The following is a 15,779-nucleotide window of genomic DNA, read 5'->3' on the forward strand; positions in this document are numbered from 1 at the left end:
AGCCAACAAGAAGAGTAACGAGCAGCAACATCACTAGCCTGTCAATCTACTATCCCCATAGTGGAAAAGTTTACATGTTCTATTGGTCAGCTTGTCGAGAAAGAAATAGCCAATTCCAAACAGACTCTGGGACAGTTGTGGAACGAAAGATCCCAAATTCACACCAGTAGGTTTAGGCTACATGAAAATGAGTGATGCAACCGATCAAAACGCTTAGCTTCAAATGTTGATCAAATATTAGTTCACATTTTAAGCCCAGCAATGCACACAAGGTAATAGGCTTCGCGTGAATGTTCGTTCCGTAATGCAATTCATGGGAAAACACCGTTAGCAAAGCGGTACGCACATGCGAGTGGTTTCGTGTGACAGAGATGGAAATATCTGTTAGAAATGTAGAAAGAGGGATATCTATTGTGTAACAACTAGCGCAGGTTGCTAATAGGACTAGTATTGTGCTTTGGCTACTGGACAATGAAAGAAAAGTTGCTATAAATAATTATCTCGAATATGGTCTGATTTTGGCTAGGCTACTTTGAGGCAAGGTAAGACATGCCTCATATGTAGTAAAATGTTCATGTTTCAAACAATTAAGTATATGTTTTGAAAATGCGTACTTTCTCCAGCTCATTGCAAAATGGTGTGTGACACGCTGATGAAGCCTTCTTTTCGTTTCCTATGCATTTTCTGTTTGAGGCGGTGTCTGACAGATTTTCCACTCTGTATCTGTAAGCTGTACGTGTGATAAATATGACACATAACGAATATACTGTATATGCGCCAATTTAATTCCACTAAATTATGCAAATTAACCAATAGACCGATAAGTATGACCAGTCAAGTGCATTTCCATCAATGAATAGGCAAAAAATCATTATTTTGCATTGTTTTGGCTGGCGCCAATTTTATTCACCGGCTTTAAAAAAATATATATAGCCGTCTACAGGTTAACGGAAACCCTGGTCTAAACGTAAATTTTTTATTCAAACGTTAACCTAGAACAACCAGGATGAACGTCTTGTCTTAAATATTCTACCATCCACAACTAGGTCAAAGTGTAGTCTGACTTCGAATGTGTTTAATGCCAGTGGAACGAGTTTCCTGGTCGGTTTGCTGAGCCACTGGCGGATGTTTTTGTACAAGCGACCAGCCCCCCTCTAGCAAAGTTAGTGAGAGAGGTCAAAATTCTGCGGAGGCCAGGGTTTACCCAGGAGCCAGCGGTCCAAACTGCTGTGTCTTGGCATTGGTGGAAATCAGGCTTGAGCTTGCGGCACAGTCAATACCACCCTCGACTGCTCTTACCAAGCCTGCTGTGTTCCAGCCATTTTAGCTCGACTGCAGTCAAACTGCAGGCAAAGCAAAGTCTCAAGACTGCAGAGAATCTCAGTCAAGTTGAACCTGGGATTCTGACAGAAAAACAAGTCTGGTGGAACTTAATGACGAAGCAAAGCAGCACATTAAACAGTGACTCGTCATTTTTTTGGGAAGGATGATGCAACAGTCTTGTCACACAGTGGTTTGTCCCATTGAAGCTCTAACCCACATTTTCCATATTTGCTAGCTACCTTGATGGAATCAGAAGATTTTAGTGTTCACAACATTCAGCAACAAAAATGGTTTGGTTAAGTTCCATCTTCTATATTTTGTGAGAAGCCACCTCTCCTTTTGTCTTTTCATATAAAAGCAGGAGTTGGAGAGAAAGTTCTGTTTGGAAATGACCTGGTTTTGAGGCGTGTCAATGTGGACTACTGACAAAGGTCTCATATCTTTCTCTCCGTCACACACATGCACAATCTCACTTACAGACAGACACACTGGCTTTGTCAGGTTGACCTGCGCTAATGCTGATTCTTCTGAAATGGGACACCCTCTTGCATAGAGATATTTCACTCCACCATTATTTGTGTGGTCTTTCTGGCAGGGAGCTAAATGGCCCTGTGGAGTGGTACCCTACTAAGTAGCCACCCCACCCTCTTGCTCTACATCCTTGATAGGGTGTATGTGTGTGACTTCAAAGAACAGCCAAGAAGGGTGTGTGAGAGAGCACATGTGTGCTTTTCCTCTGCAGTGCAGTGCTCGTGCCCACACCTACGGCAGTGCTCGTGTATGTATGATGAGTTAGGAAGCTTCATGTCGATGTATTGCTTCTAAAAACCTTTCCCTCTCTCTCGTCCTTTCTCCCCCTTCCCTCCATCTCTCTGTCTATCCTGCGAAGGTGGAAGCAGCTCAGGATGCAAGCCCCCCTCCTCTACCCTCTGCCAGCCTGCCGCCTTGGGCTTCTCCCCCGCTGAGCCAACCATGTCGAGCCAGCACAGCCACCCCTCCTTCAGCAACATCCACTCCATGGCTGAACAGCAGCAGGTACCCAGCTGCTAACGCCCTCACAGGACACTCCTTAATGCTCTGTTTAGAATAATACTCTGTTTAGGAACAGACCTTTATACTGACTCTATATATACACACACACACACCCAATGCTATACACACACACCCTTATACTGACGCTATACACACCCACAACTCATCACGTGCACGGAGGTCACATACTGAATCACATCACATACTGAATGGACATAATGATATACATCCACAACCTCAAACACTTCAGCATCACGTACAATACCGGTCAAAAGTTTGGACACACACTCATTCAAAGATTTTTCTTTATTTTTACTATTTTCAGCATTGTAGAACAATAGTGGAAACATCAAACTATGAAATAACACATGGAATCATGTAGTAACCAAAAAATGTGTTAAACAAATCAAAATATGTTTGAGATTCTTCAAAGTAGACACCCTTTGCCATAATGACCGCTTTGCACACTCTTAGCATTCATTCTCTCAACCAGCTTCATGAGGAATGCTTTTCCAACAGTCTTGAAGGAGTTCCCACATATGCTGAGCACTTGTTGGCTGCTTTTCCTTCACTCTGCGGTCCAACTCATCCCAAATCATTTCAACTGGGTTGAGGTTGGGTGATTGTGGAGGCCAGGTCATCTGATGCAGCACTCCATCACTCTCCTTCTTGGTCAAATAGCCCTTACACAGCCAGGAGGTGTGTTTTGGGTCATTGTTCTGTTGAAAAACAAACGATAGTCCCACTAAGCGCAAACCAGATGGGATGGCGTATCGCTGCAGAATGCTTTGGTAGACATGCTGGTTAATGGTGCCTTGAATTCTAAATAAATCATCAACAGTGTTACCAGCAAAGCACCCCCACACCTTCACACTATCTCCTCCATGCTTCACGGTGGGAACCACACATGCGGAGATCATCCGTTCACCTACTCTGCGTCTCACAAAGACACAGCAGTTGAAACCAAAAATCTCAAACTTGGACTCATCAGACCAAATTTGACCTTCATGTCTTAAAGGAATGATGGACTGTCGTTTCTCTTTGCTTATTTGAGCTGTTCTTGCCATTTTATGGTCTTGGTCTTTTACCAAATAGGGCTATCTTCTGTATACCACCCCTACCTTGTCACAACACAACTGATTGGCTCAAACGCATAATGAAGGAAAGAAATTCCATTATGAACTTTTAACAGGGTACACCTGTTAATTGAAATGCATTCCAGGTGAGTACCTCATGAAGCTGGTTGAGAGAATGCCAAGAGTGTGCAAAGCTGTCATCAAGGCAAAGGATGGCTACTTTGAAGAATCTCAAATATAAAATATATTTTGATTTGTTGAACACTTTTTTGGTTACTATATGATTCCATATGTGTTATTTCATAGTTTGGATGTCTTCACTATTATTCTACAATGTAGAAAATAGTAAAAAATAAAGAAAACCCCTTGAATGAGTTGGTGTGTCCAAACGTTGACTGGTACTGTACTCTATTGACAAGCAACTACAACCACCATCACTGATAGACTGTTCTGTGGCTAAGCAACAGTGTTGCCTGTATACATAGGTTAACTCAAACATCCACAGTTATGTCATTGGAAGTTACTCCTTCCACTCACATTGTATAGTGACCTTTATTTACTTTAGTTCTAATTACCGCTAGTTAGAATACTGCAGGGTTGTCTTGGCCAGTTTTGGGGCTCCCCTCACCACCTGTCCCTTCCAGGTGCTGTCTGATGCGACCATACTGCAGAGGAGGATCCCCCCAAGTTTTAGAGATCCCGCCAGCGCACCGCTGAGAAAACTCTCTGTCGATCTGATCAAGACTTACAAGCACATCAATGAGGTGAGTGGAGTGTGTGTGTCAGCCAGCCATCAGGTCCTACAGGACTCTGCTGCTGCTGTTAGGTGATGTTTCCTGGAGATCACCTCACAGCTTATCCAGTTCGCGGGTGGTTTGAGTAAAATATATATGTTTTTATTTGTATTTATTGTTTCAATATTTTTGTGGGGAGGACTCAATATACTTTCAAATGAAAAACAAACAAATCAAAACTGTGTAGAAATGATATGACCTACATTCATATCGTTTCTTGACTGTCCAGCTCGCTTATCGCTTAAATAAAAGCTAGCAAGTCAGGGAACATCAGAATTCCCAAAACGATGGATAGAGGATTTTTTTTTGCAAAATGGACCGCGAGGAAGTATAACCAATTTTCAGTGCAGCCTTCTGGACCTCGTTGAAGACCAAATGAGGCCTCCAGGGCAAAATTAGTTTTACACCCCTTGTATAAACATTAGATGTACGGTTGTACATTTCTGGTTGCTTTCCCAAATGTCGCTGGTTTTCCAGAAATCCCGGTTGGAAAGTTACCAGAGTTTTGCAACCCTAGGTATATGTAACTGCATTAGCATAAACTGATGTACTAGTGAAGGATATCAGTTTTATCATTGGTTTGGTCCGCCGAGATCTATCCAAACAGTAGTGTGGCAAAATAAGAAACATTAGTGACTTACCCCTCTTTCTCTTTTCCCGCCCATCCCTTCCTCTCTCCATCTCCTCTCTCCATCTCCTCTCTTCATCTCCTCTCCTCTGTGTCCAGGTGTACTACACGAAGAAGAAGCGGCGTGCCCAGCAGGTGCCCCCAGAGGACTCGAGCACTAAGAAGGAGCGGAAGGTGTACAACGATGGCTACGACGACGACAACTACGACTACATCGTCAAGAACGGGGAGAAGTGGCTGGACCGCTACGAGATTGACTCGCTCATCGGCAAGGGCTCCTTCGGGCAGGTCAGTGGGGAGAGGGTATAGGGGAGGATAGGTCAGGGTGGAGGATAGGTCAGGGGGTAGGGGGAGGATAGGTCAGGGTGGAGGATAGGTCAGGGGGTGGGGGAGGATAGATCAGGGGGTAGGGGGAGGATAGGTCAGGGGGTGTGGGGAGGATAGGTCAGGGTGGAGGATAGGTCAGGGGGTGTGGGGAGGATAGGTCAGGGTGGAGGATAGGTCAGGGGGTGGGGGGACGATAGGTCAGGGTGGAGGATAGGTCAGGGGGTGGGGGGACGATAGGTCAGGGTGGAGGATAGGTCAGGGGGTGTGGGGAGGATAGGTCAGGGTGGAGGATAGGTCAGGGGGTGTGGGGAGGATATGTCAGGGTGGAGGATAGGTCAGGGGGTGTGGGGAGGATAGGTCAGGGTGAAGGATAGGTCAGTGGGTGTGGGGAGGATAGGTCAGGGTGGAGGATGGGTCAGGGGGTGTGGGGAGGATAGGTCAGGGGGTGTGGGGAGGATAAGTCAGGAGGTAGGGGGGGGATAGGTCAGGGTGGAGGATAAGTCAGGGGGTGGGGGGAGGATAGGTCAGGGTGGAGGATAGGTCAGGGGGTGTGGGGAGGATAGGTCAGGGTGGAGGAGGGAGAAAGAAGAGGATGGAAGAAAAGAGAAGCACTTTCAAAGTTTAAGGTGAAGAGTTGCATGGGGTGAATGAAGTATGTCTACAGACGTGAGGAGAATAAATGGGTAAGAGGAAAGAGGAGAGGGATAATGACTATTTTTTGTTTGGTGAAGGAGCTTTGCCTTGGCCCCTACCACCTGCAAATGCTACAATCAACATGGCTGCCTGTCTGATCTGTGACCTTTGCCATCCCGCAGGTGGTGAAAGCCTATGACCACCACGAGCAGGAGTGGGTGGCCATCAAGATCATCAAGAACAAGAAAGCCTTCCTGAACCAGGCCCAGATAGAGCTGCGACTGCTGGAGCTCATGAACAAACACGACACCGAGATGAAGTACTACATAGGTGAGGACACACACACACACATACACACACACACACAGCTTTAAGCCCCACTTATGATCTAACGCTATTGCATTATTGCATGTATACCATCTACTAAAATTAATTGATACTGTGCCTCTGACGTCACATGCAACCTGCTCCACATTTAACGTCTCAATTGAAATATAGACCAATGCCCTACTTCTCATATATCCCTATGTATAAGTATCATGCTACATATATATCAATCCAGTAGCCTTTGCAATGATAAACCTGTCACAGAATCACCTCTACCTCACTAAGCTCCTATAGCGCTGAGCGAGGTGATTGACACACAATAATATAATAATAGATGGCGTTTATATGGCCGAGCTGTTTTCCATGTGGTCAAAGCACCTTGCTCTCCACTCCAAGGGCACACTGTCACTCTGGAAGTCACCTCAACCACTACCCATGTAGAGCAGAGCACCCAGATCGGTTACTGCAGTATACTGCTTCCCCTACTAACCTCCCCCCTCTTCCCTCCTCTCCCACTCTAGTCCACCTGAAGAGGCACTTCATGTTCCGGAACCACCTGTGCCTGGTGTTCGAGCTTCTCTCCTACAACCTGTACGACCTCCTGCGCAACACCAACTTCCGCGGCGTCTCTCTCAACCTGACCAGAAAGTTTGCCCAGCAGCTGTGCACGGCGCTGCTGTTCCTGGCCACGCCCGAGCTTAGCATCATCCACTGCGACCTCAAGCCCGAGAACATCCTGCTGTGCAACCCCAAGCGCAGCGCCATCAAGATCGTGGACTTTGGCAGCTCTTGTCAACTAGGCCAGAGGGTGAGGAGACTAGCTGACTAACTAAGCACAGAGATATAGAAGACCCTAATGAACCAAATGCATGTGCTGGGTGGGGGTCAGGGGAGGGGTGTTGAGGAGAGAACACCATTGGGTTAGGAGAGAGGGAGAAGCAAGGGGAGGGAGGACTACACCTTACCAAGCACATCAATATACACAGTCTACTCCTGAAATCAGTGCATTGCAGTTCACCACTCCCAATGGATCCTTTGTGAATTTTTCTGGGTATCTGCGTGCTTCTGTGTATTATATTTAAGATCGACCTAAACCAATGCATGCATCAGCAGTCGACTGTGGTTTAATATAGTAGGCCCTTAATGCGTGCTATATCCCCTCTAGATGCTGGGGGGGGTTGTTGGGTGGAGAAGAAAATTGGAGCAGGGAGGGAGGAGGGAGCTATTGGGGGGGATAGAGACGCAGGGGAAGGGAGAGAATGGTAGAGGTAGAATCAATAAGAGACAGCTTTTTGTAAACCAGATAAATGTTCAATGTATACTAACCTTTTCTAAAAATGTATCATTTGTGTGCTAATGCCTCTGGATATCTCAGGAAGAGGGAGAAGAGAAGGGTGGGGTAGATGGATGGATGGATGAGGGACAGAGCAGGAATAGCCCACAGTTGATTCCATCTCTCCCGTTTCAAAAGAGAATGAGCTCAGTTTTCTGCAGAGGGTAAATAGACATGGAGAGGGAAGCTATGGAGGGAGGCCGTTGCCAGGTTGAATAGGAACTGGCATTCACAGCACGTCTTTGAGGACTCTTGGGAAGATGAGGAAATGGGCCTCACTACAGTACTCAAGTATAGAATCCCAGCGGCTCTGCTGCACCCAGTTTAGATATTTCTACTCAGTTTGGCCTGCCCCGTGTGGATAAACGGTGTCACTGCACCTCTTCCACCACCATCCTGTCTCCCTCCACCAGTGAGTGTGCTCTAATTTAGATTAGAAATGTTATTAAAGGGCCACAGCTCTGTTCTGCTGTAACCAACATACTGGAGCTAATACCTCTCTTTTCTCATCACATTTTCTCCCCTCGTCTCTCTTCTTTTTTTTCAACCTATTTTTGTTTCTTATATCACCTCATTCTGTCCCTCCGTCCTCTCCTCCACCACAGATCTACCAGTACATCCAGAGTCGGTTCTACAGATCTCCGGAGGTGTTGCTGGGCATGCCCTATGACCTGGCCATTGACATGTGGTCCCTGGGCTGCATCCTGGTGGAGATGCACACGGGAGAACCCCTCTTCAGCGGCTCCAACGAGGTAGGCTGTGAGAACACACACAGCATTGGGTGTTGATGCCGAATCTGCCCCTGACCTGTCCTGTTGTTTCTCTCTCTCCAGGTGGATCAGATGAATAAGATAGTGGAGGTGCTGGGGGTCCCTCCCAACCACATGCTGGATCAGGCTCCCAAAGCACGGAAGTACTTTGACAAGCTATCCGACGGCCTGTGGACCGTCAAGAAGAACAAGGACATAAAGAAGGTACTTTACCCCTCGGCCTCCGTGAGTAAAACTCTGCTCTTACTTAATCTTCTCATCTCATCTCCGAACCACATCCGTCCTGTCACTCACAACGCAGTAGGTTCAAGTTCTCCTGTCACCCACAACGCAGTAGGTTCAAGTTCTCCTGTCACTCACAACGCAGTAGGTTCAAGTTCCCCGGTCACACCACAGATCTTGAATCAGATTACCTTGCTCTTACCCCCAAACCTAAACTTAACTGCTAAGGGGATTGAAAGATATTTGACCCAAGTGTCAGTGGTTAGAGGCAAATTCTCAACGAACCTACTTGTATTAACCATTCACCCGTAGATAGAGAATTAGAGATGGGTAGAAAATCCGAGGTGGAGAAGGAAGGGGAGGAGGGTTAGCTTGATATTGGAAAGTAGTTTGTGCAGAAGAGGTATTTTCTCCCTTTTCTCATTTCTAACCTAAACTCCCACTCTTAGGAAGGAGATCTCAGCATCTTCCTCCAGTCATCATCATCTAAACCGTAAACCCCTCGTCACATAAGCTTTCTCTAATTGTCTAGAAAGGTCCTTATCGTTCCATTATTCTGTGTGTATCAGAAGCATTACATAGCCCTTAATAAGATAGAGGGATGAGGTGAAGGAGCAGCGGAGGCAGGTGGAAGGTGGAGGTTGAACAAAGGGAGAGGCCTGGGTTACGTTGGAGGTAAGAGAAAGATTTGGATCAGAGGTTAATTAACTTTGTCCAAAAGGGATTGGAGATGGTGGGGGATCAACCATCTCACCCCAGAGGCAGGCACACCTGGGTGGGTGTGTGAACACGGGTTTACACCTATGGGTGTTGGCATGTATTTTTACTAGACGATTAGGAGTTAAGTGAATGATATAGTGCAGGATAAGACAACTTATTGTTAGTTTTAGGACTAAGAGCTGATGGTCTTTAGACCGGAGAGCATGTAAGGATACATGTTGGTCTCATTCATTACAGCTTCTCATCACTGGCTTGGTGTTATGTAAATAAAGTAGATCTAATAGTGAGTCTATCCATTCATAATATGCATTCTACTGACCATCTACCATTTCACCGTCATAACAACAGGCATGCTTGCATGTGTGAAATTCAACCATAATAATAACTAAGTCGCTAAAACTGCCTCGAAGAAAATGAGAATTCAACAGTGTTTCTCTGCACCTCCCCACATCCATATTCTCCATTCTCCCCCTTCTCTCACTCCCTCTATCTCCCTATTCAGGAGTACAAGCCTCCTGCGACGCGGCGGCTCCATGAGATCTTGGGGGTGGAGACCGGAGGTCCTGGCGGGAGGCGGGGCGGAGAGCAGGGGCACGCTCCCTGCGATTACCTGAAGTTCAAGGACCTGATCCTGCGCATGCTGGACTACGACCCCAAGACACGCATCACGCCCTTCTATGCGCTGCAGCACAACTTCTTCAAGAAGACGACGGACGAGGGCACCAACACCAGCAGTTCCACCTCCACCAGCCCGGCCATGGACCACAGCCACTCCACCTCCACCACCAGCTCCGTCTCCAGCTCCGGTACGGGACACAGCAGTTAGTATACAGTATACCCTTACCATAAGTCACAGTCCACTGCATGGGGAAACATCTGCAGAGGTCAAACCTCAAAAGAGCAAACTAAACATGGGCAGCTTGTTTGATCCCATATTTCCCCCAGATAATTCTCCCCTATGTTTGTAAAAAACACCAAGATTCCTTAGATTGAGAGCTATTGAAAGTCCATTGAAACCGTGTTGGTTAGTACAGTACTGTAAAGGATCTTGTCTGGGAGATCCCTCCCACCTACATAGTCTTCGGGGGAACACTGCAGTCTACTGCGTCATAGTGATGGTGGTTCAATGTTACATCTCAGCCAGCCCCCACAGCCCATCACTCTCTCAACAGCTACACAGTCTCCGTAGAAACAAGCTCCTAGTCACTTCAGCCGCAGCTCAGTCCCTACAGCCTGCAGCACACCGTCACCATAGCAACAGCTCAGCCTCAGCGGCCTCTCCTCTGCCACAGCTACAGCTCCCATTCACCATGGCAACAGCTAGTCATCTTAGCTACAGCACCATGTTCAGCAGCTCAGCAACAGGTTATGGTCCCAGTAGTGATGGACTGTCCGTATGACGTAACAAAACTATTGTGTATTCTGACCGACCGAGTGTCTTTTCCCCCTCTCCTTCCTTACTCCCCCTCTCCCTACTCTCCCTCTCTTCCTCTACTCCCCCTCTACTCTCCCTCTCCTCCTCTACTCCCCCTCCCCTCCTCTACTCTCCCTCCCCTCCCCTCCTCTACTCTCCCTCCCCAACTCTCCCTCTCCTCCTCTCCCCAACTCTCCCTCTCCTCCTCTCTCCTACTCTCCCTCTCCTCCTCTCCCCTACTCTCCCTCTCCTCCTCTCCCCTACTCACCCTCTCCTCCCCTCCCATACTCTCCCTCTCCTTCCCCTCTCCTCCCCTACTCTCCCTCTCCTCCCCTACTCTCCCTCTCCTTCCCCTCTCCTCCCCTACTCTCCCTCTCCTCCCCTACTCTCCCTCTCCTCCCCTACTCTCCCTCTCCTTCCCCTCTCCTCCCCTACTCTTCCCCTACTCCCTCTCTCTTCCCCTACTCCCTCTCTCTTCCCCTACTCCCTCTCTCTTCCCCTACTCCCTCTCTCTTCCCCTACTCTCTCTCTTCCCCTACTCCCTCTCTTCCCCTACTCTCCCTCTCTTCCCCTACTCTCCCTCTCCTCCCCTACTCTCCCTCTCCTTCCCCTCTCCTCCCCTACTCTTCCCCTACTCCCTCTCTCTTCCCCTACTCCCTCTCTTCCCCTACTCTCCCTCTCTTCCCCTACTCTCCCTCTCTTCCCCTACTCTCCCTCTCCTCCCCTACTCTCCCTCTCCTTCCCCTCTCCTCCCCTACTCTCCCTCTCCTCCCCTACTCTCCCTCTCCTCCCCTACTCTCCCTCTCCTTCCCCTCTCCTCCCCTACTCTTCCCCTACTCCCTCTCTCTTCCCCTACTCTCCCTCTCCTCCCCTACTCTCCCTCTCCTTCCCCTCTCCTCCCCTACTCTTCCCCTACTCCCTCTCTCTTCCCCTACTCCCTCTCTCTTCCCCTACTCCCTCTCTCTTCCCCTACTCCCTCTCTTCCCCTACTCCCTCTCTTCCCCTACTCCCTCTCTTCCCCTACTCTCCCTCTCTTCCCCTACTCTCCCTCTCCTCCCCTACTCTCCCTCCCCTACTCCCTCTCCCCCTACTCTCCCTTCCCCTCCCCTACTCTCCCTCTCCTCTCCTCCCCTCCCTTACTCTCCCTCCCCTACTCTCCCTCTCCTTCCCCTCTCCTCCCCTACTCCCTCTCTCTTCCCCTACTCCCCCTGTCCAGGTGGATCTAGCGGTTCTTCCAATGACAACCGGAATTACCGGTACAGTAACCGGTACTACAACAGTGCAGTTACTCACTCAGACTACGAGATGCAGAGTCCACAGGTGAGCAGAGGTTTAAACCTGACCTCACTCTGATGTCTCAGATCTCATCACATGGAACAAGAGGTTATTCCTCTATACATGATATACTGTAGATTCTGCATTCTCTGTTTCTAACGATGACCTCCTCCCCCCCACTGCCAAGGCTCCATCTCAGCAGCAGCTGCGCCTCTGGCCGGGGGGAGAGGGGGGCATGGGTCCCCTGTCCAACAGCGGCAGTAGCGTTGGCGACCCCCCATACCCCCAGCTGCTGCTGCACAAGCCGGCGGCCACCCAGCACTCACGCCACTTCCTGGGAGGCGGTGGCGTCGGGGGCATGATGGAACCCCACCACCCGCACCCCATCTACGGCGGTCACCACGGCAATGGGCGGGGCCTGCGGCAGACTGGGCAGGGGAACCAGCCCCAGGGCCAGGCTTCACAGGGCCAGCAGGGCCAGCCTCTGATGCCCATCTCCTCCCCACAGATGCCGGATAGCATCGAGCTCAGCCTCACACACCACCACCATCTGGGTCAGTCTTCCATCATGCCGCCCCCATCCAGCTTGGACTCCAGCCAGTACGGCTCCTCCAACCTCCACCTGGGCCTCTCTGCCTTTCGGACTAGGACGGTCATGGCCCCCCAGCCGCCCCCCGCCGGCTCCCAGCAACAGTTGGCTCAGCCCCCAGCCTCTCAGGACAGCTTGGTCGCTGCCTCCGGGCTTGGATACATCCCCCCATGCTACCCGGGAAGTAACAACAATAACAACCCTCCCCAGGGTAGCGTGGTCGGGGGCGGGATGCTCACCGGGGGGCCCCCACCCAGGGGAGTAGGGGGCGGTGGGGGGAGGCCGGACTCTGAGGAGTCCACCATGATGGGTGTGTGCGGCAATGGAGGAGGCGGTGGTCAGAACACGGCCAACTCTTGATAAATCTTGAACAAATTCCAAAAGCCATACAATTTTAACAACGACAACATTACAATTTCAACACGCATACATACACTGTATACACACTTGAGTTTGAAACAAATACGGCCACACATACAGTTACAGAGACAAACTTGTGAAATATCAAAGGAGTTTTGTTTTGCATGGGAGAAGGTCGAGGGAGAATAAGAGAGGGAGAGTAAGAGAGGGAGAGAGTGAGAGAGGGAGAGTGAGAGAGGGAGAGTGAGAGAGGGAGAGTGAGAGAGGGAGAGTGAGAGAGGGAGAGTGAGAGAGGGAGAGTGAGAGAAAGAGAGAGAGGGAGAGTAAGAGAGAGAGGGAGAGTAAGAGAGGGAGAGTGAGAGAGGGAGAGTAAGAGAGGGAGGGAGAGGGAGAGTAAGGAGGGAGAGTAGGAGAGGGAGAGTAAGAGAGAGAGAGGGAGAGTAAGAGAGAGAGAGGGAGAGTAAGAGAGGGAGAGTAAGAGAGGGAGAGTGAGAGAGGGAGAGTGAGAGAGGGAGAGTAAGAGAGGGAGAGTAAGAGAGGGAGAGTAGGAGAGGGAGAGTAAGAGAGGGAGAGTAAGAGAGGGAGAGTGAGAGAGGGAGAGTAAGAGAGGGAGAGTAAGAGAGGGAGAGTGAGAGAGGGAGAGTAAGAGAGGGAGAGTAAGAGAGGGAGAGTAAGAGAGGGAGAGTAAGAGAGGGAGAGTAAGAGAGGGAGAGTAAGAGAGGGAAGGCTTTGAAACCATTTTTATCCTTTTTTCAGTTTCTTTATTTTTCTTTTGTTGAAGGAAAGAAACGGGGCTCAGTAGTTGGAATGGAAAGTTTCAGATAAGTTTGTTTTTATTGTTATTATTATTATTATATTATTTGATTTTATGTGATTTAAGGAAAGGTTTGCAGCGAGATTTTTGTTGTTTGGGTTGTTTTTTGGAATGAAGGTAAAAAAGGTAAATGAATGGTTTGAAAAGTGGTAATTGTTGGTTTAGAAGAGGGAGGCACGAGAGAGTACCCTTATGCTATTTTTAAATTCTTATTTATTTTCTTTGTTTTTGTTTAGTTTTTCTGAAGTCTAGGTTTAATTGTACATGTTTTATTTATTAAACATCACTACATGAGGAGGAGGGTAAGTGGGGAGATCGGAAGAGCGCTAAATTGAGAGGTGGTTTATTTATTCATTTTTATTTTTATTTATACAGGTTTAGTTTTATTTGCTGATGGACAGAATACACTTGCGCATACACAGAGAAACAAACAAACTAGGGTCTTTTTAGTTTGTTTTTCAGTTCAGTATATCTCACCCCCGAAACACACACACACACTTTTGTTACATTTTTTTTCTTCTCTCGCTTGACACTGGCTTATATATCTGAAACTACGAAACAGATCATAGAAATAAAATGAAGCAAATGACAAAAACCGTAGTCACCACACAGTGAGAAACTATACGATGAGGAGGCTGAAACATTTGACGAAGTGAGACGCTTTCAAGAGGAGAGGGGGAACAGAACTTCTTCACAAAAGGAGGAAGTGATTCAAGAAGAACAAAAAACAACAAAACATTTTGCCACAAGGAAAACCAAAATGCTTCCCTGTTGTTTCAAAAAAAATAGTCTGCCTTCTACTTCAACATCTAACCAGAATCTTTCACCCTCTTTCTCTCTCTCTTTTCTTACTCACTTTTGTTTTGGACCGTAAACTACAGAAACGTAACACACATTTTGGGTTGGAGTAACTCTGGATATGCTAAGCCAAATCTTGCTCACTCTCTCTGTCTCGATCTCTCGCTCTCTTCTCCTCTCTGCCCCATTTTTCTGTTGGAAGGGAGGGGGGCAATATATAGCAGGAGGGAGGAGTACATACTTATGAGGGGACACTTTCATGCCCTCCTTACCCCCTACAGCCCCAGTGAACTTCTCTGGCCTCTTTTCTTACTCCTGTCTTTTGTTCTCCCCTTCCCTCCCTCCTTCACGACACTCTGTGAGTGCTGTTTGCCATCAAGTTTAAAAAAAAAAGTGAACTACTTCTCTCTCGGCTGCTATCTCCACTTTCAACCATGTTCGGATTGCTGCTAAAGAAAACAAACAGACAGATAAATAAATAAAAATACACTTTTTAACCCTCCTGCTTCAGAAAAAAATGGAAAAATAAACCACTGCATCTCATGTATTTATTACTATTTAACAAGAAAAAGAAAAGGTAAAAATGAACCTGTTTTCTTCTGTTTTTTGTTTGGTTGCCTTCTTCCTGCTGGTGAAAGTTGGGCAGTGACTAAATGTAACAGTTAAAGGTGGTATTAAAACACGGACTTAGTTTAAGTCAGCCACTGGGCGGGGCCTGAATGGGGGAAACTGGGTAAGAATAAAGTTGGATATATAAGAATAAAGAGTATACTTTTGCACACAAAGGTCAAATGCAAATCACAGCTTTCTGCTTTTTTCAGCTTTCAGTCGACAGACCCTCATCTGAGCAATGTGCATACAGTAGCAGGCCTACCACAAAGACAAACTGTTGATGTGGCAAGCTAAGTGATCACTGACATGGCATAATAAATCTGAGATTTGCGTTTGACCTCAAGTTATTTCATCCATTTTTTGTACCTGAGTGTAACTGGTGTTGGGTGTGGTGGGGATGATGTCCATGAAGAACCACAAAGTTGGTGTAGCTACTAATTAACTTATTAGGAATCAGTCTCATTGTTTGGATAGTCTTGTGACAATATTTTATTGTTGCCCATATACAGTAGCAGGCAGCTCTGAGTAAAGTGTAAACATAGCATTACAGCTAGATACATTGATTGCTGGTTTACTATCAATGTGAAAAGGTGCTACTGGAAGTGTTAAAGACAGGTTCTTGTTACCCTGATGGCCTACACTATACCCCTAGCTGTATCTTTGGTCTCAGTTTACGGTGGCACGATCCTCCATTCATCTATTCCGTTGTCAATGGAAATGCTGTTTAGTTCA

At 47.6% G+C, this 15,779-nt stretch overlaps 1 protein-coding gene across 8 annotated transcripts in view; it reads left to right on the forward strand.

Moving 5' to 3' along the window:
* Window positions 1-15,386, forward strand: part of LOC109907434 (dual specificity tyrosine-phosphorylation-regulated kinase 1B) — a 74,810-nt gene extending 59,424 nt beyond the window's left edge. For 2 of the 8 annotated variants that reach the window (XM_031787230.1, XM_031787212.1), the window contains exons 2-11: window positions 2,213-2,358; window positions 4,076-4,195; window positions 4,953-5,141; window positions 5,996-6,143; window positions 6,662-6,948; window positions 8,079-8,225; window positions 8,307-8,468; window positions 9,688-10,006; window positions 11,816-11,919; window positions 12,062-15,386. In XM_031787230.1, the coding sequence (XP_031643090.1) occupies window positions 2,296-2,358; window positions 4,076-4,195; window positions 4,953-5,141; window positions 5,996-6,143; window positions 6,662-6,948; window positions 8,079-8,225; window positions 8,307-8,468; window positions 9,688-10,006; window positions 11,816-11,919; window positions 12,062-12,823 (2,301 nt within the window). In that variant the 5' untranslated portion in view covers window positions 2,213-2,295 and the 3' untranslated portion in view covers window positions 12,824-15,386. Of the gene's footprint in view, window positions 1-1,893; window positions 2,102-2,212; window positions 2,359-4,075; window positions 4,196-4,952; window positions 5,142-5,995; window positions 6,144-6,661; window positions 6,949-8,078; window positions 8,226-8,306; window positions 8,469-9,687; window positions 10,007-11,815; window positions 11,920-12,061 lie in introns of those variants that run through there. The other 6 variants (XM_031787190.1, XM_031787201.1, XM_031787209.1 and 3 more) reach the window with 6 other exon arrangements.
* The last annotated feature ends 393 nt before the right edge of the window (window positions 15,387-15,779 follow it).

Source organism: Oncorhynchus kisutch, linkage group LG2 (genome assembly GCF_002021735.2).
Source record: "Oncorhynchus kisutch isolate 150728-3 linkage group LG2, Okis_V2, whole genome shotgun sequence".
Classification (NCBI taxonomy): Eukaryota; Metazoa; Chordata; class Actinopteri; order Salmoniformes; family Salmonidae; genus Oncorhynchus; species Oncorhynchus kisutch.